This window comes from Tursiops truncatus, chromosome 2 (assembly GCF_011762595.2).
Source record: "Tursiops truncatus isolate mTurTru1 chromosome 2, mTurTru1.mat.Y, whole genome shotgun sequence".
Taxonomy (NCBI): Eukaryota; Metazoa; Chordata; class Mammalia; order Artiodactyla; family Delphinidae; genus Tursiops; species Tursiops truncatus.
The window spans coordinates 85,279,417-85,306,863 of NC_047035.1; the positions used below are offsets into that span (position 1 = coordinate 85,279,417).

The 27,447-nt window shown below is 38.2% G+C and overlaps 1 protein-coding gene across 5 annotated transcripts in view; it reads right to left on the reverse strand.

The window, feature by feature from the left end:
- Window positions 1-27,447, reverse strand: part of ZNF106 (zinc finger protein 106) — a 62,247-nt gene that overhangs the window by 4,334 nt on the left and 30,466 nt on the right. For 3 of the 5 annotated variants that reach the window (XM_019935334.3, XM_019935332.3, XM_019935333.3), the window contains 17 exons: window positions 24,666-26,837; window positions 22,980-23,610; window positions 21,758-21,827; window positions 20,266-20,420; window positions 20,122-20,182; window positions 19,302-19,640; window positions 16,544-17,324; window positions 16,126-16,181; window positions 14,892-15,037; window positions 13,288-13,422; window positions 8,155-8,271; window positions 5,640-5,831; window positions 4,765-4,827; window positions 3,605-3,724; window positions 2,653-2,724; window positions 1,760-1,831; window positions 10-156 (listed from right to left, as the gene is read on the reverse strand). In XM_019935334.3, the coding sequence (XP_019790893.1) occupies window positions 10-156; window positions 1,760-1,831; window positions 2,653-2,724; window positions 3,605-3,724; window positions 4,765-4,827; window positions 5,640-5,831; window positions 8,155-8,271; window positions 13,288-13,422; window positions 14,892-15,037; window positions 16,126-16,181; window positions 16,544-17,324; window positions 19,302-19,640; window positions 20,122-20,182; window positions 20,266-20,420; window positions 21,758-21,827; window positions 22,980-23,610; window positions 24,666-26,837 (5,329 nt within the window). The remainder of the gene's footprint in view (window positions 1-9; window positions 157-1,759; window positions 1,832-2,652; window positions 2,725-3,604; window positions 3,725-4,764; window positions 4,828-5,639; window positions 5,832-8,154; window positions 8,272-13,287; window positions 13,423-14,891; window positions 15,038-16,125; window positions 16,182-16,543; window positions 17,325-19,301; window positions 19,641-20,121; window positions 20,183-20,265; window positions 20,421-21,757; window positions 21,828-22,979; window positions 23,611-24,665; window positions 26,838-27,447) is intronic. The other 2 variants (XM_073800803.1, XM_073800802.1) reach the window with 2 other exon arrangements.

Here is a 27,447-nt window from a genome sequence, read left to right on the forward strand (position 1 = left end):
CTGATGTACCTGTTTGGATCCTTTCCTAGCAGTAAAAAAAGCATCACAGTTCTTCCAGCGACATTTCAGAGTTTGAAAGTTCGGATTTGTATGGTCAGTCAGCAAATGTTGTTTTAAATGATCTATAACGCCAAATATCAGAGAGCAACCGTGCCACTGGAGAGAAACAGAATGAAAAGGTAAGTTATAAAGAGCATGGGAAACATGCAATGAGAATATTCCTCACTTGCATCCTGTAAGTAAGCCCCTATTCTTTAATTTATTCTTGGCTAGGAAATTCAACAAAGCGAAAGGTAACCAAATGAATCATCAATTTAATGAGAAACTTGAAAAGACTGGGAAGTCTTTTGACAGTGCAATATTTTGAGAAGGCAAAGCACTAAGGCAGCCATTACGTCATTAGATAAGGAAGCTGTTAGCAAATACTGACTGACAAGTTACATAAAATTCAATTTAAACCATACTTATGCTTTATCGTGCCATCATAAAATGAGTTTCTTAGTCCATTTATTTAAGAAAGGCAAAGAGCTTTCCTGCAATACTTAAAGGGTTATTTTTAACAATTCTAAGAACTGTTGACTTGTAAACTTGAAAATACAAATGTCTGATAAAGAAAACTACATTTGTGGAAAAACTTGTAGAAAACTGCCAAGGAAGCCTGACTTTACTAACAATTTTTATTACTTGAATCAAGTCTTGTGATACCTTTTTTTTTTTTTACTGTATTATAAATGTGGCTATGTTTCAATTGTTAGTCAGAAAGCATAAAGACTCTTTGTCTTGGCTTTTTTCCCCTACAGGCTTGTAAGAAATCCTATGATTCTCATTCTAACATGTTCATTTCTAAAAAGTAATGCAAATTTGAGTTTCTCCTCTGTAAGCACTATTCCAACCCCCCAGCTTTAAAACCAGAAGGTATTTTCCTCGTTTCTCTAGATAAGTTAAGTCTATTTGTATATTCTGGAGCCTGTTGTACTAGATTTTGCTTGTCTTCACTGAGAAGACTAAAAATCAAAGATAGTGATGTGTAAAAAGCTGAAAAGTAATTAGGCCAGAGACAAACCCAAAATCAAATTTTAAAATGGAGAGCATCCAGTTCATTTCATCAATGCTGAAAAAGGAGGTCAGGGTTTAGGGGAAAAAAAATTCAGTGCCATCAACTTTTCTCTGGTCACAACTAACTATTAGAACTGATGAAACAAATTAAGGCTTATAAGAAACAGTATGAAAGTTTTGAGGGTTAATCACCAGCTCCCACCCAAAAATAAAAACCACGCAATTTAGCCTAGTAAACTGAGGTTTAAAACTTCAAACATGCAAATTTTTATCTGCCTATTCCTCAAAAACCAATGAGGAACAAACCAAACTATACATGTAATGCCTGAGGAATGGGTAAAGTATTGTGGGCAGGTCATGAAAATAAGCACTTATACTTTTCTTTCACACACTTCTGTACTGTTGATGTTTTTGTAGGCATGTATCAATAGAGTAATAAAACAAAATAAAAAACACAAAAGAGATAAACTTTGAGTGGATACTCAAATATGCTTTATATCTAATCCTAAGATTAGACTTTTCATTACAGAAGTATGGAAGCATTTTATGTAGTTTTTAAAAAATAAGCTTATTTGTCCTACAGCGGAAGGCAAAAGTAGACGCTCAATATAAAAATGCTAAACCGATGATAATGAAGATCTATAAATTGGCCTGGGGTTGTGCAACATCTAAGTCTGGTGACAAGAACAGTTTCACTCCTTACCCAGCAGCGGTAATTCTGCATCAGATTCAGCCTCACGGCCTGAATACTGCCATCATAACAGCCAGTATAAATCTAGAGAAAAAGGTTTATCACATCAGACCAAAACAACACACAATAAAACTACTACAATCATCCTCAAAATAAGAGTCAAAAGTTACTGGTACCAGCTACAACAACAAGAAAACCTAAACCTAAACCCAAACCAGCCCCAGAGTACCATAATGGGAAAGTATCTTGTAGATCTTCTAGTCTGGACACTTTGAAGCTGTGCTCCTTAGAGAGCCACTCTTGGGATTGTGGCTGAGACCGGAAGTGGCAGGGATCAGAGGCACCACTTATACTTTAACTGGTGTAGCTCTGGCTTCTACTGGGCATTGCATATTAGGCATCTGTATTTCATTGGAACAAAAGGTTCTACTGCTTAAAGTCTGAAAAACATCCATTCTGGTTCAACCTCAAAATTTAAAAATAAAATAAATCAAGGATTAGCAGGGTTACATGAGTTAGCTTCTACTTTTAGGTCTGCTATAACTATGCCACACTGGCCAAACCTCCTGACTCTATTCCAATGTACTGTCCAGATCATAATGTCACTGAAAAAAGCACCACTCAATTTTTTTTTTTGGAAACATCTTAAATTTACCTTCTATTTAATGGTGGTATTATATTTTGTATTGTAATTATTTTAGCTCTTAATAAAAAAAGGAATATTCAACAGCATTACTGGGTTTTCAATATTATAATACCAAGAGATAGAAAGACATTCAGTAATGAGGCATATCAAAAACAGAAGTCATTTTTGGAAGTGACAAGTAGTAACATTATTAATAGTTTGTACAATTTTTAGTAAACACATTCAAAGACAAATATGTGGCACAGCAAATTATACTCACCATACTTTTATGGATGGTCATACACATAATCATGTCTTTGTGTCCTCCATAAACTTGCAATCGATCATGCGACTTGGGTGGAGGGAAAAAAAAAAAAGAGAGAGAGAATTAAGGTTATTTATACCTTGTGTTTAACAGGCATAGTCCCTGAAGGCCTTTGAAAGGTTTAAAACTACACCTGAGGTACCAAGCTGAAGTACCAGTAGCATGTTAACAGAAACATAATCTAACAACTCCTTCTCCTCATGGGAAGAGCTGGTAACTGGAAAAAATAAAACCAATTTCTGTGTAGTGTCAAAGTCTCAAACCTGAAATTGCACACAAAGAGAATCAGACAGGTGTTACAGACTACAGCTGCTCTCCATAAACCATTTAAATTTTTTTGACACCATTTAATTTTTTTAAAAAAATAAATCTATTTATTTATTTATTTATGGCTGTGTTGGGTCTTTGTTGCTGTGCACGGGCTTTCCCTAGTTGCAGTGCGCGGGCTTCTCATTGTCATTGCTTTTCTTGTTGTGGAGCACTGGCTCTAGTTGTACAGGCTTCAGTAGTTGTGGCATGTGGGCTCAGTAGTTGTGGCTTTCAGGCTCTAGAGCTCAGGCTCAGTAGTTGTGGCGCACGGGCTTACTTGCTCTGTGGCATGTGGGATCTTCCCGGGCCAGGGCTCGAACCTGTGTCCCTTGCATTGGCAGGCAGATTCTTAACCACTGCGCCACTAGGGAAGCCCACCATTTAATTTTTAACACGTGTGAGCCTGACCAGGTATCTCAGAGTAGTGTTTCTGAAAGCATCCTCCAAGGACCAGCTACTTCATAATCATCTATAGCACTTGTGAAGAACTCAGATTCCTGAGTTCCACCCCAGCCTTTCCATATAGAAAAATCAACACCAAATCCAAATAGACAGTCTCCCCAAGTCATTCAAGCAAAATACTGGGTCTAAATTCTACCTGTAATTCATAGACACGAACAAATTTATCCAGGCAAGCAGTCACCATCACTTTTCCTAGGATATTCACCACAGTCACTGCATGATTGTGACCTTTATAGATCCGTACAAGCTCACCAGTCTGCATCAGAAGAGAGATAAGAGTCACTAGACTGACCTTCAAGATTCCTTCCGACTTTTGAGATTTATAATTCTGTAATCCTAGAAGACATAATTCTGAGACTACTTGTACAAACGTAGCTGTACTAATTTTAACGGATGAAGCACTCCCACAAGCATTTTTTACTTTTACAAAATGTATGCACTGTATCTTTTTTTAAATAAATTTATTTATTATTTTTGGCTGAGTTGGGTTTTTGTTGCGCGTGCAGGCTTTCACTAGTTTTGGCGAGTGGGGGCTACACTTCATTGTGGTGAGCAGGCTTCTCATTGCTGTGGCTTCTCTTGTTGAGGAGCACTGGCTCTAGGTGCGTGGGCTTCAGTAGTTGTGGCTCACAGGCTCTAGAGCGCAGGCTCAGTAGCTGTGGCGCACGGGCTTAGTTGCTCCGCGGCATGTGGGCTCTTCCCGGCCCAGGGCTTGAACCCATGTCCCCTGCATTGGCAGGGGGATTCTTAACCACTGCACCACCAGGGAAGCCCTGCACTGTATCTTGATGGAGAGAACCCCAAGTCACAGAAAGAGAAGGGCCACAGCTATGTGTGTATGTATTTTATAGCTTTTGAAGTATATTCACTTTTATCATTTCATTGCATCTGGACATGTCCCTGAGGCTGGATAACCCCCAGGTTTACAGACTAAGAACTGAGCTTCAAAAGCAGCCTCTATGACCTGAGCAGAGTCTCTTGGCTGTTTTTACTTGTGCTATTTTAAACTATGTATCATATCTACTTTCTTAGAGCCTCAGATGCTCAATTTATCTCATGTTTAGATGAGGCATTCAAACTAAACCTTACGTAAATTTTGAGTCTATTCCCCACTAAGAATTTTGATGAGGTCAGAATTTCTACAGTACTTAATATTATCCAAGAGCTTATGCGCAGGGATTATTATTAAGTCTTTCACTAGAAAAAGGGCTTAATTTAAATTGCAAGAGGTCTGAGGCATCCTTTAAGCTTCAATCATCATTCTACTAAAGATTTCTTCACACCAACATGGCTTACGTGAATGTTGTGGGCATGGACTGACTGATCACTGGAGCCACTGAACACAAGGTCATTCACCACCTTAAAGAAAAAAAATTCAGTTAATGAGATTCGATATAACGTTCTGAGTTTCCTTTAACTTGTAATACACATTAGCAAATTCTACTTCCCACCCTATTTTGAGATGAGCATGAACGAGGTATGAAATAAGTTTCTCAGACAAATTTTCTGAACTGAAACTTATGTGCTGCCACCCAGTACTGTGATGAATTGACAATGTACTACTGGGTTTGTTGCTTCTTCGGAATGATTACGAAGCAGCCTAGAAGGGCATTCGAGTATATCTACGTTCTACAATAAGATACAATTTTATTTGTCTCTTGGTTAATATATTAAAAAACAGTATGTCCTGTGGTAATCCAAGCCTAAAGAAAAGGGTCATAGGGACTCCTCTGGTGGCGCAGTGGTTAAGAATCCGCCTGCCAATGCAGGGGACATGGGTTCGAGCCCTCGTCCAGGAAGATCCCACATGCTGCGGAGCAACTAAGCCTGTGCGCCACAACTACTGAGCCTGCGTTCTAGAGCCCACGTGCCGCAACTACTGAAGCCCGCACACCTAGAGCCCGTACTCCGCAACAAGAGAAGCCACCGCAATGAGAAGCCTGCGCACCACAAGGAAGAGTAGCTCGCACTCACTGCAACTAGAGAAAGCCCGTGCGCAGCAACGAAGACCCAACACAGCCATAAATAAATAAATAAATTTTTTAAAAAAAGAAAATAAAAAAGGATAGTAATCTGTATTCTAAATAAGGCATTAGACAACATGGTAAATTTCATTCAAACCCTTCTATTTGTACCAGACAATGAACTCCTATTTTCTGCACTATACTTGCCTTCATGCAGAGAATGGTTTTGCTGTGGCCCTCCAGAGTTCTAAGGAGCAGTCCATTCCGTGCATCACGCACACTAATGGTACAGTCATAAGACCCCACAACCAGCAGCTTTCGGGCACCTTCCTGAGCTGTGGCAAGACAGCTGACAGCCCGAGGGCCATGGCATTCAAAGATTTCAAGTCGTTTGTTGTTCTGAAAAATACACCACCATTATATGAAGTAAAAGCAACTTAGTTGGAAAAACTCAACATCAACTAACCCAAATCACTACCTTGATACAAACTCTAAATTCTAACACCAGTAAGTTCTCATATCTACTCCCTATCCCTAACTCCCCAACCTCTGCCATTCCTATTCCAACACTCCGCATTCATGACTCCTTCCTTCCTGATTCTAGTGGGGACAGTCTTACATTATAAACTCATTTCTACCTTTGACCCGCACTATCCTGATCATAATTAGAATTTGGTTCTTTTATGCCCTCTCTCACTTCCCTTAAGTTAATGATAATGAATGATAAACCTTTTTTTCATATTTGAATACACTTTCCACAGACCCAAGAACTCTCACTGTTTTTTTGTCATCCAAAATTTATGCACTATGCCATGATTGTTTCCAAAATTCTCTTTGAGAACTACCTTCTTAGACAATCTGAGTCTCTCATTCTCCACCTTTCTGTTATTCTGACCTTCTTCTGACTTCTGGTTCTATGTCTATCTCTCATGACATCAGTTAAGTTAAACTACAGAAGCCTTTGTATCAGTCAGAGTGGCATGGTCACATCCTGAATTCCCAAACATTCCTTTACCTCAGATTTTAGACTTGCTTCCCTCATTCCCAAACCAAACTTGTTCATAAAGTTTCCTACTTCCCCAAAACTCTAAAGAGGTAGTTTAAGGTGAGTGCACGAGATAAAACTCCTAGAAACTAGGCAAGAGCAGCAGCTGGGAGCCTACAGAGCTGAGCATCAATCTCAGTCATCTTGAGATGCTGGGGAGGTAGATCAATGGAGTTCAGGGCCCAATGGCGGGAAGGCCCAGGTAAACAGCCCATGCTTTCTGTTGAGCCCCAGAAAGCACTGCGTTCCAGGAGTATGGGCAAAACAGAAAAGGTCCAGCCCTAACAAGGCTTCAAAATTCATCTCTCTGCAGAAACTCTCAAATCTCTGTCTCAAAGTCCATCTTTGCTGGGGCTTTTAAACCATTTAAAGACCATTTCAAAAAAATAAAAGTAAAGACCATTCCCATTTGAATTTGTCATCATCTTGCCCCAAAACTTCTACCTACCTTTGATTACCTTAATCTCACAAAATAGAAGAGAACTGGGTAATTATCAAGTTTTATCCTTTAAAATATTTTAAATCTATTCTGTCTTCATTTCTATTGCCCTAACCAAATCTAATCTACGTTGTTAGCACTTTGCATTTAGAATGCAAAAACCTTTACTAATTACCCTTCTGTGATCTATTCATATCTAGTGAACCAAATAATCTGACGCTTGATTATATATGTGCTAGTTTCTTCTAATTTGATTTTAAGCTTCTTAAAGGCAGAAACCACGACATATTTTATTGCATTCCTTGTAAGTAGTTCCAGCTAGCTGGTAGAAGGAGAGATAATAGGTACTAACTAAACATATGATACTGTAACAAGGCATAACACAGTAACATTCTAACACACTGTTAAAAGATGACCAGATGGCCTCCGGATAGAATGCTACAACTAACTAGTAACCAAACCTATCACTTCTACCTCCAATTACATCTTTTATCCATTTTCTCTTCACCTTAGTCTAATCTTTCATGTCAGCTGCCATAACAAAGCCTCCTAAATGGTCTCCAAGCTTCTACTAGTAGCAGTATTTTCCATCCTGTTCAACTCCAGAGTGACATTTTCTAAAATACAAATTAGATCATGTCTCTCTTACTTTAAAGCTTACAAGTCCAACTACATTAACAAAGCACACAGGGCCATTAAGAACTGGTCCGTATTCATTTCCTAAGCCTTATCCTGAGACCTAGCATGTAATAGTGCTCCATAAAGGTTTGCTCAACAAATGGATTTATATTTGGGTCAGGAAAGAATGAGGCCCACAGGCACGAAGGCAAACCTTGACTTAGTTCAAGTCAAGAACAAGCTACCCTCATGAAACCCTAAATCAGTTCCAAACCACATCAACGTCATACTCAAAGGAATTTAAGCTCATTTCACGGTGTCATTCTTAAAATGAGACAGACTAGTTTAACCTATGACTCATTATTTGGCCCCAAATCATCAGGCCTGGTTTAATTTAGTAGAGTTACACTTTGGTCCTGGCACACTTGGGCCTGAGCAGACAGAATGCAGCATCTTGTTTCACTTACAACAGAAGATAAATTTTTGAGTAGCAGCTAATTCTGTTGCTTTCTCAAACACACACAAAAACAGGAAAACATCTGCCTTCAACTTCTTCCCACACACACTCACACCATTTTCAAGTGGCATGGGAATTCAGCCTTCTCTCCCCAACCACTAACCTTTATGTTGAAGGTGACCACAGTGCCATTTGCCAGTCCTGCATAGAGAATTCGCCACCTACTGTGGAGGCAGAGAACCCGGTCTTCCAGCTGTAACTGCTCCACACACTCTCGAGTCTGATAAAAGCACACAACACCTGATCAGCAGAGATTAAAGGCAAATAAGATGTGAAAACAATCCTCCTGAGAATAGTGTGAAATGATTTTTTATGAGGAAGAAAATGTAGCGTCCTCTATTTTGTAGAAGACTATCTTAGACTGTTTTCTGCTTTGAAATATGTAGCCAAATACCCTCAAGCTGTAGGTAATATAGTAAACAAATGTAACTTCTAATGTTACCTATGTTTCTAATTTGGAATGTAGAAATTCTTCAAAGGGCACTATGGATTGGGTTCTAGCCTCTTAAATTAAGTAGCCAAAGATAAAGTTAAAGCTGCACTTGACACTTAAAAAGGAAAATAAAGATTATAGTTGTATATCTGATAATTGCATTAATCAAATATGTGCTTTCCTGCAACTGATTCTCTATTTTAATAGCTCCCAAATGCCTCCTTCAAACCAGTATCAGGTTAGCTGGTCTACAATTACCCAAGAAGCTCTGAAAATATATAGAACCCCAAGCTTCACCCCAGTCCCTGAGATTCTAATTCAGGCCCTGGAATATGTGTTTTTAAAAATTTCCTTCATAATTCTGATGCATATCCAGGTTATACAAACACAGTTTGAGCTGACCTTCAAGAAACTATTTCCATGAATTTCCAGAACTGGGTTATACTGATAAAATCTACTTACCTAGAACCTAGAACAGGGCCAGTTACATAGTAAGTGCTCAAGACTGAATGCTGTTGAATGATACTAAGTGACTAAAGGCCCAAGTTTAGCTTTTTAAAGAGGTCTGGATACAGACATTAAAATCAAGACAGTTATAAGTAGGACCTGCTTGTCCCATCCTATAAGTAGGATGGGACAACCTATGGGTTGGATGATAAAAGCTGTAGACTATCCAAGTCTTTGATCTCTTCCAACCTTCTTTCATACCTGAAAGAGTCAGTCTTTTAAATTACTTTCCCTGCATAAAATTACAAATATAAATGCTGCATATGCAATTGTAAAATAAAGGAAAAGACAGTGAATATGCTCAAATGATAAGATATATGTTGCCTCTGGCTAACCCATCCATGTGAGATCATTTTGTAATTTTATAGGAGAAATGGAATACGTTGCCGTAATAAAAAAACTATTGGTGCATGCAACAATAAAGATGAATTTCAGACATTATAGCGAGCTAAAGCTAATGTGAAAGAATACATCCAGTATGGTTTATTATGAAGTTCAAGCACAGACAAATATAATCTATAATAACAGAAATCAGAACAATGGTTTTCTTTGGCTGGGGGTGGTGAGTGCAAGGTGTATGAGGGAAGCTTCAGGGGGATGAAAATGATCTGTGTTTCGATCTTGGTGGTGGTTAAAGAAATGTGTATCTATGTAAAAATTCATCAAGCTGTATACTTAAAATTTATGTACTTTACTATATAAAGTTACACCTCAATTTCAAAAACTAAGAATTTTTTTCACTAACATACAGTCCCACTATGCCAAATACTACTGCGGGTTAGAACCCTTAAAAACATTGAAAAATCTTTTAAAAGTTTCTGTTAATTTTATAAGTCAAAATGGTACTGAACTTCTGTTTTAACTTCCATTTATTGACAAGACTGTTATTTTCAAATAGTTACTTGTATATTCTCTTTTTAAAGAATTTCTGTCTTTCAATTTATGTGTAGGGATTTTACTATTTCTCTTCTCAAAGGTGTAAGCTCCTTACAACATATGATATTAACCCTGTGTTTATCCTGTCCTGTTACAACTATTTTTCCCTCTTTTTACCTAAGACGATTTCTTGCCAAAATCTGTTTACAATTTTCAACAGACTTAAGTATTACTTCCATATAATAAAATTCACCATGTTAGATATACGTTTCATTAAGTTTAGTAAAGTATGCAGTTATGCAACCATTACCACAATCAACTTTCAGAACATTTCTAGCACTCTAAAAAGTTACCTCGTACCCTCTTTCAGTCAGTCCCCACTGCCACCCCAGGCAACTCTGATAGTTTTGCCTCTTTTAGAATGCCATATTAAGAGAACATTCAGTATGTAGTCTTTTACATATGACTTCTTTCCCCTAGCATGATGTTTTTGAGATCCATCCATGTTGCTACATGTATGAATAGTTTATTCCTTTTTGTTGCTAGCATTATTCCACTTTTTATATACCACATTTATCCATTTATCAGTTGATGGATGTATTGATTAATAACGCTGTTATGAGGTTCCTTCTTACATTCAGGATATTTGAAATTTGTGGCTTCTCTTTGTTTTGATCAATTTAGCTAAAAGTTTTTTTTTAATTTATCTTTTCAAAAAACTAGTCTTCTGGTCTCACTGATTTTTCCCTATTGTGTGTCAGTTTTATAAATTGGTGGTTTCCATTCTGCTCTTTATTATTTCCTTTATATATCTATTTCGGGTTTAACTTTTTCTTCTTTTTCTATTTTCTTACAAACTCAGATAATTGATTTTAAACTTTCTTTTTTTTCTAATATAAGCATTTAAAACTAGAAATTTCCCCCTCAGCAACGCGTTAGCTATCCTACAAATGTTACGCTGGATGCTCATTTTCATTTAGTTCAAGATATTTTCTAATTTCCTTTGTGACTTCTTCTTTGAATCATGGGTAACTTAGAAGTATGCTATTTCATTACCCCTTACTTGCGGACTTCCAAGATTTCTTTCTCTTTTTTTTTTGGTGGATTTCTTTCTGTTATTGATTTCTAACTCTACTGTGGTTGGAGAACATACTCTAAATGATTTCAATCCTTTTAATTAAGATTCTCAATAAGACTAAGACTTATCTGATGACCCAGCAATGGTCTATACGGGTGAATGCTCCATATGCACTTGGAAAGAATGTGTATGCTGCTGTTTCGGGTGGCAGAGTCTATGAATGTTAATTTTTTTTAACTATAAATATTAATTAGATCTTGTTTGTTAATGGTATTGTCCAGTTCTTCTACATCCTTGATGATTTTCTGTCCAGTACTCTATCAAGTATTGAGAGAGGTGTTGAAGTCTTCAACTGTAATTGTGGATTTGTCTATTTCTCCTCTGTAGTTCTATCAGTATTACTTTACATATTTTGGTGCTGTTATTACGTACATATATTTCTAATTGTTCTATCTTCCTGCCATATTGACATTTTTATCATTATGGAATGCCACCCTTGTCTCAGTAGTATTCCTTGTCTTAAAGTCTATTTGCCTGATAGTAACATAATCACTCTAGCTCTTTTTGTTATTATTTGCATAGTACATTTTTTTCCATTCTTTTAATTCAACCTACTTGTGTCTGAATTTAAAAGGTGTGTCTTGTAGACAGCACAGATTTTGATGTTTGTTCTTTAGCTAGTCAATCTCTGCCTTTTGATTTTAGTGTTAATTCACATTTAATATAATTATTAAATATGGCTAGATTTAGACTCCAATTTGCTTTCTATTTGTCTCATTTTTATTTCTCTGTTCCCCCATTTCTGCCTTGTTTTGCATTAAACAAGTGTTTTTTAGTATGCCATTTTAATTCCTCTATTAAATTTTTTAGCTGTCTTTCTTTGCTTTATTCTTTTAGTGGTTGCTCCAGGGCAGCTGTTCTCAGAGTGTGGCCCCTACACCAGTAGCATCAGTATCACATGTTAGAAATGTAAATTCTTGGGCCCTATCCCAAGCCTACTGAATCAGAAGCTCTGGGAGTGGGGTCCAATAATGTGTGTTTTAACAAGCTCTCCAGGTCTATCTGACGCACACTGAAGCTGTGAGCCAGCCTTCTGGAGATTACCTCTTTAAATTGTAACCATCTAGTTCAAAGTAAAACTGACTTATCCCCAATAAAATACAAGAACCTTGCACCAGCACAATTCCATCCTCCCTTTCCTTTGTGTTCCTGTTACCACACATTCCATCTATATATGTTAAAAACCTAATCTTTGGTATTATAAATTTTGTCTTAAATAATCAAATCTTTTAAAGAATATATGTGTGTATATATTTATTTTTTTAATTTATTTAATTTTGGCTGTATTGGGTCTTTGCTGCTGTGCACGGGCTTTCTCTAGTTGCGGTGAGCGGGGGCTACTCTTCTTTGCGGTGCGCAGGCTTCTCACTGTGGTGGCTTCTCTTGTTGTGGAGCATGGGCTCTAGGAGCATGGGCTTCAGTAGTTGTGGCACGTGGGCTCAGTAGTTGTGGCTCACGGGCTCTAGAGCACAGGCTCAGTAGTTGTGGTGCACAGGATTAGTTGCTCTGCAGCATGGGGGATCTTCCCAGACCACGGATCAAACCCGTGTCCCCTGCATTGGCAGGTGGATTCTTTTTTATTTTTTTTTTATTTTTTTTTTATTTTTTATTTATTTTTTTTTTTTGCGGTACGCGGGCCTCTCACTGCTGCGGCCTCTCCCGTTGCGGAGCACAGGCTCCGGACGCGCAGGCCCAGCGACCATGGCTCACGGGCCCAGCCGCTCCGCGGCATGTGGGATCCTCGCGGACCAGGGCACGAACCCGCGTCCCCTGCATCGGCAGGCGGACTCCCAACCACTGTGCCACCAGGGAAGCCCTGGCAGGTGGATTCTTAACCACTGTGCCACCAGGGAAGTCCTATAATATATATATTTAATGCAAATGATTTTCCTTCATTTCTTACAATACATTTAGAAAATTCTTTCTCAGAGGAGATATCTACTTCTATGTTTTCAGGTTTAAAAAATTTAAACATTTTGTTTTCTCTCTAGTATTAATTTTGGCATATGATGCGAAAATAAAAATCAAGAGTAATTGTTGAAAAGAACAAAGGAGGTATATTATTAATAGTAGTAAGTGAAAAGATACTGGTGGAGAGAAACAGAAAACATGGTTTAGATCTAAGCCTCATTTCTTCCAAAGGCTATACAGGGTACTGGAGTAAGTTCAGAAGCAAGAAAGTGAACAGAATGTAGTATCTGTCTCAGTGTCTCCACTCTACACAGTAAATACAGTCAAAGTGTTTCAATATTATCACGTTTGATTTTGCTGGACCCACTTACCTTAACATTATAGCAGCGAATGGTGTGATCACTGGAACCAGTGTAAAGGGCAGCATTCTTCCCAGAGGTCTGAGTAACCAGGAGGCAGTTCACTTTGGAGGTATGGCCCTCAAAGACACCAATATACTTCCGACTCTAAAGTCAAGCACAGTTCAGATCATTACTTGTGGATATAAATGGATTAGATAATGCATTTCCTCAAAAAAAAAAAAAAAAAAAACGATGCTAAAACATACAGTTCATTGTTGTAGCCTCAGAGTCTAGAACAGTACCTGGTATCAAAAGGTGTTCAGTAAATACCTGTTCACTGAATGCCCAGCAAACAGTCACACGTACTGAGGTAACCTGCAACTATATGTTAACTGAGCCATAAGTTCGGGTTTTTCCATAAGATGCTACAGAAAAACCTGAACAAACTTTTTGGCCAATCCAATACTTAGGGCAATTTGGTATAAGACAGATCAGAATTTTAGTTAATATCTAGGGCAAGGCTCTCTAACATATGGACCAAAAAGCTAGCAAATCCAAACTATGGCTAATTACCCAGATAAGTTCCTGCATTTGATCACTACGCAGAGAATGCGCCACAATATTCAAAGATATGTCAGGTGCCATCACAGGTCTAGTGTTCCAGGTGTGGTTTCATAATGGAACATCCTGTTGTCTCTGTGCACATACTGTTATATATTTAGAATGTACATATATACCTATACTTACCTTTCAGTTCAGAGTTAGAGCCAATTCCCCAAATCTTACAGTCACACCTCCTGGTACCATTGCTTCCTTCCTTCAGTCATCCCTGTTGCCCTCACATTATTAGGCTAAAGGAACCTATATACCTGTTGCCTACAGCAAACGTTTTCTCAGTCCATCATCTATCTAACCTTTTGATTTTCAAGGACTTCATCAGTTTCAAATACTTTCACCATACTTGTTCAAACATAGTGTTCCTAAAGTTTCTTGGCTATCGTTGTGGATAAAAAGAATTAGTTTGACGCATACCAGACTCAAAACTCAAAAGTCCATTCTATGAAAATTGAGAGTAATGAGCATCAGATTATCCTAAGTGTGGGGTAGTGGAAGACCGTTGCTCTTCTTAATAACCGGGATAATTAATCAACTCTCAGGGAAAATGCCTCCTCTTATATTGACTACTTCTCCAGTACTCACTCTATCCCTTCTCTATTATGTAGCAGCTATGTGACAGACCTCAGCATCAACTCCAGGGCTGGGACCTGACTGTCGCGAGCCTATTGTTATAATCCCATTTCCTTTTGCCAAGTGATTGTTCGGAGAGGAAAGCACAGGACCCTTTTTTGGTGGTGGGAGGGAAAAGAAACCCCTGTGGCTACTGACATCTATCTGTGAGCAGGAGGAGAACTTGCTTTAGGAAAAGGTGATATCAGAGAAGGCAGAATGGAAATAAAGAAAGAAATTAAGTCTCCAGTGACCCCACTGAGCCACTGGATCAACTGTATCTAAAGTTAGTCTAAAGCCCACTCCATCTCTGGACAGCAAATAAACTCCTAGTCTAAGAGAGAGCTACTTGGAGTTTCTAAAACCTGCAACCAAGCAAAAATATTCAAATTGTTGTATCAACTTACCACGAGATTATAAACTCGGACAGTTTTATCTGCTGAACAGGTATACAGTAAATTCCCAAATATCTGAATTGCATTCACTGCAGCTTGGTGCCCCTCAAAGCTCCCTTCTGTGGGCTCATCATCATCTCCTGGCTCTGAAGATATTTCTAGAAAACAAGAATATGTTTCAGAGATGTGTCTGCCTGTGTCTCAAAAGATACTAAAAAATTTAAACCATTATGAAAAAGTGGTCTCTGGATTCTCCTTAAAGCCTAGTTCCCCCAGCAAAACACCACATTTTCATTAGTGATCTTCATTATGAAGATTTCATAATAAAAAAAGGCAGGGAAGACCTTTCACTTCGGAACAAGATACTTATATAGTGAGCTTTGAGTGATACCCATAAGGCACCAAGCATCTTTCCACATCCAGTTTCCTCTGCTGCCAGTTATCCTGTTGAGTAAGGCATTATTATTATTTTTTTGCGGTACGTGGGCCTCTCACTGTTGTGGCCTCCCCCGTTGCGGAGTACAGGCTCCGGACGCGCAGGCCCAGTGGCCATGGCTCATGGGCCCAGCCGCTCCGCAGCATGTGGGATCTTCCCGGACCGGGGCACGAACTCGTGTCCCCTGCATCGGCATGCGGACCCCCAACCACTGCATCACCAGGGAAGCCCAAGGCATTATCTTTAAGTAGTTCCTTCTCAAAGCAAAACCCCCCAAGAGCCAAAAAACCTTAATTGTCCCTTGGTATCCAAAGGGGACTGGTTTCAGGACTCCCCCACCCCCACACACACCAAAATCCACGGATGCTCAAGCCCCTTAAATAAAACGGTGTAGTATTTGTATATAACCTATACACATCCTCCTGTTTACAGCTGACCCTTGAACAACATGCTTTGAATTGTGCAGGTCCACTTATACACGAGTTTTTTTTTTTTTCCAATAAATGCATATTACACAATCTGCAGTTAGTTGAAGCCATAGATGCGGAACCGAAGATACAGAAGGCCAACTATACTAATTAGGTGAACACGTAAGACAGCCAGGTAAGAGAGATGGGAGTAAGAAACTGAAATGCCAGATCTGAGGATTTACGAATACCATAACTGCTGGTCAAAGCAATCCTCTTGGTAACAAGCCCAGTTCCCGTCCCCTATTGTATAAGCATATTTAAGTAGATTTAAACCCTGGCTCTAATATTTACAAGACTTTTTTTCTGTGATTAATTTAAATAAAACTGAACAACCAAATACCTGAAGAGTTCTTTGATCCTTTAATGGATGAGATCACAGTCTGAGTTTCTGCCACACTACAAAATAATAGCAAAAGTCTTCTTAGCATCTGTGTGAACAGGCCAGGCAGTAAAACTTATATTTTCCTGACTCAAAAGATTGTTCTAAACAATGGACAAAATAGCAATGATATAAGAGATCGGTTTTTCCATCTGAAATTTCTATATGAAAGGAAATGAAAGTAGAGTAAATATTTACAACACAAATGAGAAAACACAAAATCTCCATTGCTAAGGTTTGATTCTTCCATATCCATTATCCCTACTGATTTTCTATAAATGTGACTCTTTAAAAAAATTCTGATTCAGAACAAAAGGTTCTATTTTTCAAGAATAGAATGGTGAAAGCTGTTCTGATTGGACCAACACGGTGTCCTTACCTTACAGGGATGCCATCTTTATAACGGGTGCCAATCTCACTGGTAGAGCTAACTTCATCACAACCAGAGCGAGAAGTTTCTAATGAGTTTAGCTCTGTGGAGTTACGAATATCCTTTTTAGATGGGCTGTCTGGTTTCTCTTCTCCAGTTTCAGAAGAATCAATGGCTACCACTTCTAACTGAGGATTAGGAATTTCTAGGACTTCCAGAGACGAGTCACTATCTGGTTCATCTCTGACACTCTCTTGTTCTGGACCAGTTCTGCTATCTTCCCAGGTGGAGGTTGTCACTTTCCCCCCTTTAGTGGACTTTCCAGTTTTTACTTTCCTTACAGGTTTAGCAGTAAATATATCCTGTTCAGTGTCACTGTTCTCAGGAACATGGGCAGCCCGCAGAGTTTTCTTCTTCCTAAGTTTCTTCTTTTTCTTGTTCCCCCTAGCTTCAGCTGATGTCAGAGTGGACTCTGCCTGTTGTTCTGGATGGTCAGCTGGAGAGTGGGGCTCTTTCTCTAAAGGGGTTTCTGAAGCAAAGGACAATCTTGGAAAAGAACTGGTACAGGCTTCAGACCCGCTGTTGCCTCTGTTTGGCTCTTCACCTTCTTTATTTATGCTAGGAAGACCAGCTGATTGGGAAGAGGGATTGTTCCCTCTGTTTCTGGTATTTCCTTGCTCCACAGAAAACTTCAGTTCTTGGCTAGGCTCATGGAATCTCTCTGTTAGCTCTGATAAGGACAATGCTGCAGTGATAACTGGATAAACTGGACTACTGTCACTGATCTCTCCTGAATTGAGAAGGAAAAAAAGAATTATTCCATCGTTTTTGTGTCTGGTATTTGTAGTCATAAACTACAGTTATCACTGATTGAACTTCTACCAAATAATGACATTTTGATATGTTAACAACTTTAACAGTCATGGTTTAGTTATCTGACCCCTCAGCTTCCCATAACCTACACATATTTCTATTACAGTATTTATATACTTTGCCTTGCATTAATTTCACAAATTACATGCATGTCTTATACCCTACAAAAGCTCCTTTTATGGGCAGGGATTGTTTCTATTGATCTTTTTTCTTTTTTGTTTGAAATGTCCACATATTTAACAATGTGTTTTATTCTTAGTAGACACAAATATCTATTTAGCTAAAGTGCTTTCACCTTTATTTCTTAGAAGTTTTCATTATGCATTTTACCTGTATATCATCCAATTTAGCTACATACTAGCAGTTAAAAAGTCAGCTGACTTAAAATGTCTATTTTCTTTGACTTAGTTATTTCATGTCTAGAAATTTAAACTGATGAAATAATCACAGACATACTCAAAGACATATACAATGCAGCGTTATACAGAATACAAAAAAAGGAAAAAACGTATTCAAAGATTATATAAATTATTGTATATTCATATTATGCAACTTCTGAAATATTATACAACTAGCAAAATAGTGTTTTAGATGAATTATTTTTATGACACAGGAAAATGATCATAATTAAGTGGGAAAAAAATCAAGTTATAACAGACTATACTTGTCCTTTGTATAAAGTCTCATGTAAGCACATAAACATTTATAATTTTAAAAGACTGAAATATATAACAAAATAACAAATACACATTTTTATAGTTTCCCAACTTTTTACAATGAACATGAATTAGTTTTGCAATCAGAAAAGGAAATAAAATACAAGCTATTTTTGAAAAAAATACTACTAGTTTTTAAAAAATACTAAATAGTATCCATATAAAAATAACATAATTCAATATGAAAGATAATATACATTTGATGTAGATATCAGTGATTAGTGTTGCAACAGATAGCAAAATGTAGGATAATTCTTCAGACTTTGTTTTTGCTCAAAAAAAAAAAAATCACACAATATCAGTTTGCTTCTTTCATTTTAATATTTATTTATTATTTATTTGTTTATTTAGGCTGTGTCAGGTCTTAGTTGCAGCAGGTGGAATCTTTAGTTGCAGCTCACAGGCTTCTTAGTTGCAGCATGCGGGCTTCTTAGTTGCGGCATGCGGACTTCTTAGTTGCAGCATGCAGACTTCTTAGTTGCGGCATGCATGGGGTATCTAGTTCCCCAACCAGGAATCGAACCCGGGTCCCTTACATTGGGAGGGTGGAGTCTTACCCACTGGACCACCAGGGAAGTCCCTGTTTGCTTCTTACTTAATTTTCAATGTAGCACCACTGTGGTTATGCAAACTTCAGATGAGATTTTAAATAGCTTGGAAGTTATTCTCAAATGGTAACTAGGTAAGAATTATTCTATGAAGAGAGTAAAAACCCTGGCTATTTCTCAAAAACACCCAAGTTTCTATTAGATGATTCCAAACCCCAGAGCCCTCTGCCTTTCATCATGGCCACCTGCTCCTCAGGTCTATATTAACCCTAGTTTGTACTTGAAATGATAAAGATAGTTAAGTAATGAGAAATTCAGAGGATATATCTTATCTAGAAAATTGACTAAATAACTTCAATGCCATTTATCTCACAAAAACTAAATAATTCTGCACCAATCCTAATAAATGAAACCTGTTAAGTGCTAATCCAAAGTCACTTCAGTAATCCTACATTAGAGAAAATTAGAAAAAGGTTACCAATATTTAAATAATCTTCCTAAATAAGAAAACTTCAAGAAAAACTGTAATAACTTCAGTTTTAATGGGCAAGTATGATGTTACATCACTGATATAAAATTGCCGTAGACCCACTACAGGGTTGCCCTTAACCCAGAGAAAAGTTTACATACTATTAGCTTGCAGTAATTCCTTGGACACATTGCAAGCAGAGCCTTGTGACACAGCATTCACATTCTCATCTTGTTCAGGAGACATGGGCTCTTGTTTAATCTGAACTGATGAGTCTGGAGCAGGAACACTGCCATGGGCTTGGAAAGTAGATGTGATTCCTTGGAGAGGGGCTCCAGTGGATGACGGAGACACATGGGAAGATGAAGCCTCCAGGAAAACCGGGAAAAAAGGAGTAGGCAGCAGTGTGGCATCAGCAGATGTTTGAGATCTAATGTTCCTTTGTTCTTGTGTAAGGTTACAGGGAACCTGGTCTGGACGCTCAGAAGGTTCATATGTTTCTAGAATGGGAAACATACACAAATGCAAAAATGTTATCTGAAAAGCCACTCATTTCTGAGCCAATTTGTATTTTTAAAGATTACAAGAGAATTTTAAAAACCCTCATAATTCTTTAAAATAGATTATTATATAAGCTATATTATATATAATATATATTATATTATATATATATATAACTACCAAAGAACAGGCATTAATATTCCAATTTTTCAGATTTTAAGTGACTTATCCAAAGTCACATCGGTACTAAAAGAAGAGACAAAATGTGAACCCTAGTCTTGGGACTCCTAACCCAGGACTCTTTCTGTAACATAAGCATTTTGGGGATATACAGTCTCACAGGCCTTTCTATAGAAGGATGAAGCCAAGGAGACACGAGAAAAATCATGTTAACTTGTTCATAACATTTTAATTCCCCTCCACAGAGAACCAAAAAGTAACAAGTTACAGAGGGTCCAATCCATCAGATTCTCTGAATACCTTGTAATCCCTGTAGAATCTGTATTCTATGGGTCCTCAGGGTACTCATCTCCATAGTTATCTAAAAATAAAGTATTTTGTTAAGCATTTTTAAATCCAACTTCAAGATGATCCATTTTCACTAGACATTCCATCTGCTACTACCTGCTGCTTGAGCATAAGTAGCCTCTGAACTTCAACATAAGCTGTCTGAAGAGCTGCACGGGCTTGCAGAAGGTTGTTATCCATGCACTGCAATGATTTGCTTAGTTCTTCCTCCCTTAAAGAAATATGCAGCAGCTGGTCAACCTGAGAACGTTCTGTCAAAAGAAACCATAAGGTTCAGTTTAATACTGGAGACTTCTCATTAATAATACAGTTCCTCAGAAGATGGAACTGCATCAATTGTCTAGGACAGGCCTTTATTTTCTCCCCACTAGGTCACTGGAAGGAGACTCATCAAATTTTACAAATCATGTAGTCAAGCCTGATGCTGTCAGAAACCAAGCCTCAGGGTTTCAAGCGTACCACCACATGGTACCAATTTACCAAATCACCATCTTCCACCATGACCCTTCCAAGCAAAATCTCTGCCCCAGGCAAATCAACTCTTGTAGGTTTCATTTCCCATGCTCCTTTATCTACTACCCTCTTCACCCAAGGCTTTGGCTTAGATTGGGCCCCAAACCTGAACTGCTTGCACTCTCTTCCCGATTCATATTTTTCCAGTCTGTTAATTTAAAGTAGTTCTCTTTATTACAAAAGGCATCCTGAAGAAAATATAGCTTTGAAACAGTACACTTAAGTTACTTTAAATAAAATGTTCTACTATGTGCACGTATTTGTCATCTTTATGTTTGCCTCTTTCCCATTCAATACTCCAAGACCTCTCCCCCTAAACTCCAGACCCACATATCCAACTACCAACTTGATATCTCTACCTAGGTGTCTCTAAAGTCCTTTAACTCAAGGGATCCAAAAGGGAACTCACCACCTTCCTCTACCCTCAACCTGAAACTCTCATGGAATTTTCTAGCTCTACAAATAATGTCATCATCCACCCAACTGCCACAGCCAGAAAATGAGGTCACCCTTGACTCCCACCTTATCTATCACATCCAATCACCGAAAGTTCATCCAATCACTTCCTGCACTAGCCCTTATACCCTAACAGTGTTAGAGTCAGTGTAAGGCAAGAGTCATAGAAGCATATCAGTCAGGGAGCCACACTAATAACTTCTCTACTTAACTCACATGAGAAAAGCAACCAAGATGCCTCAAAAATGGAAAGTGAGAGAAATGGCTATAAATGACCAAGAGGGATAAAATTTTTACTAAATGTCCTATTCCTCTTCACCCCACTGAAAAGGCCCAGCGACACTTTCTAGCTATACACTGAATTCAATTTGTCCAAGATATATATTAACTTTAGCTTTCAGGTCTAGGTGGCATCACATATTTCTTCTACAGCTGCAACTGGATATAGTAGGAAATCAAACTTTTTCTATGCCCTTAAGCAAGATGACAAAAATATCAAATATAAATAAATAAATAAATGGGCATTCCATGTTTGATAAGCTACACTCTGTATCAAGTTGTAAAAAGGCTGAATTGCTGTAAGAACAATTTCTTTCTGCCAGAATATTCTATACTATACCTTTCTTTCCTTTAATTTTCCTTCTTTTATTTTTTCTCTCAAGACTTGGGAGTTCAGGAGAAGATCCATCCTAAGGAGATAAAGAAAATTGAATAATATTAAATATGTAAAGGCCATTATCCAGGAGGGGAAAAAAAGAACCAGTTCTAAGATAGTCATACATTATTCTTCATTATTGCTACCATCTCTAACAGGGCAGTAGGAGTCTCATGAACATGGTATGAACTCATATTAGTTGAATGAATGTATCTGATTAAAAAAAAATACAATCCAAGGTCAAGTACCTCCCTAGCAACCTAGAGGGATGCTAATCCCACAGCGCTTAGGCAAAGCATATCACCTTGGTAAAAGCTAATAATACATGTATCTGATTTCAGTTTCTACTTTAGAATTCAGCAAGAAAATCTTTACAACCAAAAACTCAACAGCCTGAGACAAGCCCCAAGATATTAGCTTTGTCATAAGACAATCTCTCATCCGATAATATCCACCACAGCATCTAGCTCAAAGGAGCAGAGTTGGAATAACTACTTTGTTATATTGTCCCAATATTAAAGGAAACAGCCCATTTTCACACAGTGACAGATTCCAGACTATATTACCACCAGCAACTCTTTCTTTTCAGAAAGGGTTCCTGAAAGGGTTAGGCAATATTAACATCAGAGGTGCCAAAAGAGAAGTATCAGTGAAGTAATGGATTCTAAAAAGACCAGGCTGGGTAACTTAAGTACAAAAGATAGAGTAACAGAGACTAAGACTATGCTCATATAGATGTACTCTCATAGTATAAAACTACCTTAGTGTTAAGCCTAGTAGTCCTGGGTCCGACAAGCACACATGCCCTGCAAATGCAACACTAGAGTACCTTTCTTCAGCAGTCCAGAATGCATCATGAAAACAGATAAAGTTACAGCTGAAGATGTGGCTGGTGATCAGGTGATACAAAGAATCATTGGCTTAGATACTAGTTTTAGAGATGACTTCATATTTTCCTAGTACTATACATTCATATTCAATTACATCTAACTTACTAGAGTTACTCAGTTAAAGAATCCAGTAGGATAAGAATATGAAAGTAAGAGTCAGCTTCAAAATCTTTTATTCCAGAGTAGGGAGAACCACAACCCCAGATACCCAAGAAAAATTAAACAGTTAAGTCTTTCTAATTAAGGCCAAGTCACCACATGAAATGTTCTACAAAAAGCACAGGAATGATACTCACTCCAGTGGCTCTTCGTTTCTTTCTAATATTCTGGACATCATTTTGTTCAGCACCAGAAGTACAGCTACTGTCTGTGGCTGCATCTGTCAAACTGGAGATTGCAAGGGCTAAGGATGCATTTGATGATAAAGAGTTTCCTTCTCCATTACTCTCCTGGGCATTGTGATTCTCTGAAAGTGGTGTAGAGCTCTCCTGGCTGTGCAGGTCTTTTGCCAAATGCATCAAAGGTATCGTATGGTCAGATGATAATTGAGCACTATGTCGCCTTCGAGTAGCAACATTTTCAGCTCTTTCACCTGTTCTTAGGGAGGCAGCTAGAGGTGTCATTTCCTGCTTAAGGCCCATGGTTTTTTGACTCTGTGCAGACCTCAATGAGTTATTAGGTGAAAAAATCTGCTGGGGCTCATTTTCTTTGCCTGTAGCTTCCTCACTGAAGAAGCTAAACACAGAAGGAGCCCTGTCCATGATCACACTGCTCTCTGAAAGGCTTCGCTTCCTTGCCAACCCAGGGGATGAAGAAATGGAAACACCTTCCCACTGGAATCCTTCTAGACTGGACAGATCAGGCTCCCCATCCAAATCCAAGACCTCTTGTTCATTTTGAACTAGAGGCACCATTTCGATGCCAAACCTCAAGAAAGAAAGAAAAGGAAAAATAATTAATCAGACATGGTTGGGAGAGGGGGCACCACTTAATGTGCCAGACTCTGTTAAGCACTGAGGTTACAAATATAAATAGATGGTTTCTGCCCGCAAGGAGCATTAAGAGTTCTAAACATAAAGTAAGTTAACTCTATTGTAAGTATTATAATGTAACAAGTACCAAATTAGATATTTGTATACAGCTATATACAAAAGGAGGGAATAAAAACTGAGGGTTTTATTTAATATGGAGCTCTAAATCAACAATAATAAATACGTAATTTTTAACAGCAAACAAATAAAAAATAAATAAAAATGTTTATTAAGCATTTACAAGCAGCAGACACCATGCTAAGAACTTTATAATCTCAATGATACTCACAAGTTACAGGAAAAGAAAAGGGGGCACAATAAGTATGTTATTTCGACAAGGATAGAAATTTAAGCCTAGAGGGCTATGTAATTATAAAGCAGGATGATTTTCAAGTAGCAAACCTATGTTGAATGCTGCTTTACCATTCAGAAAAGTTTAGTGCCTCAACATAAGATGAATAGCCGAACTATGACACAAGTACTTAGGAGAAAGTATTTTGCGATCACAAATACAAATGCCCAGAGCAAATACAGAAGGATAACCATCCACACGTTCTAAGTAAAAGGTAATGAGAACAGTTATACCTAAAAGTTGTACCACTCATTAAGATCTATAGATAGACACAGAGCTATAGATTGACTTTTTTTATGCTGTCACTTTATGGCTCCTATCACCAAAGTGTTAGATTTCTAAGTTTTTTCCTTGTCCCTACTTCATTTCTCAGAAGTAGGTGGGCTTCTTTTTAACCTGAATTCCCTGCTAGCAAACACTTTATTCCATTGGTTATAGAATAGGCAAGTAGTCACTCCTGGATATTTAAACCAGACATCTACAACGTATATTTTTTGCAAACATTTAATTAAATTTAACAAGGAGAATTCTCTTGACCAGAGTCAAAGGGTAAGTTTAAAAGAAAAAAAGGGAAATGGATACTGAAAAGAGGCACACACCTGGGTAAGCCTTTGCCTAGCTCTTGCTTTTTCTTGGTTACTTGCTGAATGACCTGTTCCCAGTTGACATTTCTCCGAGATGCATTTAGAATCTGCCGGAGGGTTGGCTTGAGCCCAGACTCCTTCTCTGTCTCACTCTTTCGATGACCACTGATATTGCGGATGCGGCGAGCACTATTGAGGTTTGGCTCAGGAAGGTGTGCTCCAGTTTTGCTCTTCAAGCTAATGTGACGGGTTAGATCTCTCTGGAGTGAGGCAGGAAAGCCAAGCTTACTTAGTTCAGGCAGGAGAGGGCCTGAGGGCTGACCTATATCGTTTTTTTGAAGCTCGGCATCCAAGCTAGTAGTCTCAAAGCCTTCTGTTTCATAAGATACAGGAGATTTAACAGGGTCATCAACCTGTGCATCTTCTAGAGAGGTTTTCAAATCTAGCAGTAAGTCAGAGTGTGGGCTGGCTACAGATGTCATTTGTAACTCAGATTCTTTCTGGTGAACTGTTGAGTTACATGGGGAAGTGGATGGTTTTCTAGATGTTTTCAGGTTTTGCTCCTCCCCGCTTTTCTCATCAGCAGCATGAGTACTGCAGGATAAAACTTCTGTAGTTGCAGAACCCAGGGTTCCAATTTTTGTTCCATCCTTTTCTGCATCAGATATCTCTCCATCACTTTCATCTTCTAATGCGTCTACTTGAAACTCAATCTTCAAAGATCCTTTTTCAGACTCTTCTACATTCCTACTTGCTTTTGCATAATTCCTGGTCCTTTTAGAAGCACTAAGAAGTGGATTTTGCAATGACTCATTACACTCTAGCACATCTTTGGCTTTTTGTAACGTATCACTTAAATTTTCATCAGGTTCCCTGTGAGTTCCAAATGTACTTTTATGCCCTTTTAAAACACGAGGACCTGAATTTCGCAATTTGGATATGTAAGAACCCTGATTATTTTCCACTGTGGGTTTGTTCAAGGGGTTTGAGTGTTCGCCAGGAAAAAAAGAATTCGTTTTGGTATTTTTTGAGGGATTCTTTGAATCTTGCTTTTGAGGAGCTGATTTAGTGATTGGAATTGGAAGGAGTGGGGATTTTAGCAATGGCATCTTATTTAAGGTATGCTCTTGTTCAGGTTTTTCTACAATGGGGCCCTCTCTCACTACCTCATAGGAAGCAGTGCAGTCAGAAGTGGCTTTGTGATTAAGAGATCTAGTATGTGTTTCTTTTTGTGTTTTCAGTGTTGGAGAATTATTTCTTTCATCAGTTTGGGGCTCTTGTATTCCTGTGGTTATCAAGCTAAAATCATTATCTATCGTTTCCAACTTGTTACCAGTGACTTCTTTCACTCCCGATTGTAAATCCAGAGTCTTCTGGGAAGGGTAAGGAGTCCAGCGACGGAGCTTTTCCCTTGCCACACTGCCATTCTTCCCACCAATTTTGGAAGCTAAGGTATCTGTTTGTTTAGTGGCTTGGCTTTCCAGATGCTCAAAATTGAAGTCAAGTAAGCCCTCTGACGAAAACTTATCACTTGTAAATCCTTCAGAGGGACCTCTGTATGTGGCGACTGCACCAACTTTGTCATTTTCTTGCCGCTGCCACTTATATCTCTCTTGATTATATTTGTTTGACTTAGATTTCTTGTTCCATAGCATAGTCACGTCTTCCATTTGACAGTTAGAATTTCTGTTTCTGCTTGGTTGAAATTTGTCTCCGGGGCCACTGTAATTCCAACTATTTGTGCTACGTACACTGGATTTCCAGTTTCCGTTACTGCTGTTCATATGCCGACTGGAAAAGCCACCTGTTCCTTCAGAATGCCAACTGGAATTCCTTCCTGTACCATTATGATTCCAATCTACCATTCCACTATTTGAATGCCAACCACCTCCAGAATTACTATGGCTGTGAAACCAAGTTGAGGAGCCTCCTGCAACACCCTTATGCCACCCAGAACATCCTCTTGATCCACCACTACTCCTCGAAGAATGTGGGAAGCTGTTTTTCCTAGTATTATTATAGCCATCTTTCTCCCATTTCCGGTCCCGCTGAGGAGGTCCACGATGATGCCATGCTGGCTGACTGTAGCTCTCTCTGTCCTGGTAAGGAATTCGGTCTTCTCGTCTCCGTTGGGATCGCCTGTCATCAGAGTTTATTTCTTGGCTGCTATTGGAAGGTTCATCTTGCCTGGAAAAAAAAGTCTTTCATTAGTGACTTAAAAGAGTTCTCCTGGTCCCTCTAAAGGCATAACCCACCAAACTTCCGCTCTGCCTTCCTCCTCTGTTACCTAGAATATGTAACAGAGACTACTTTTATTTCAAATAGTAGATGCTTTCATATCTTTAAATGATATAAACTTATATTTCACAATTTATTGATTAGAAATTAACATCTTGTGTCTCCTATCACCCCCAAAATATTAAAAACTTGACACATTTATACTATCTTCCCTCTCCTGCTCCTGTTTCTCTCGGCATATTCTGGGATTTTGTCCCTATCATCCAATTATTATTTTTATATTATACAATTTTTTGAGAATAAGAACAAGTATATTTTGTAGCTATGGTTAGTTATCATAGTTAATACAATTTAAATTCACCTGCTCTTAATACTATGATTTCTTCAATAGTTGGTTCTTTCTGAAAACCCAGTTTCTTAACCTATTTTAAGTGATAAGATTTTACTATGCATAATCACTTTCATTAATAAACACTTTATTATTAAGTACACATTCAGTGACTGTTAGTGGTAAAAGAAAAATTTTATGTATAGTTCCTCTTCCTGAAGGGCTTATAAT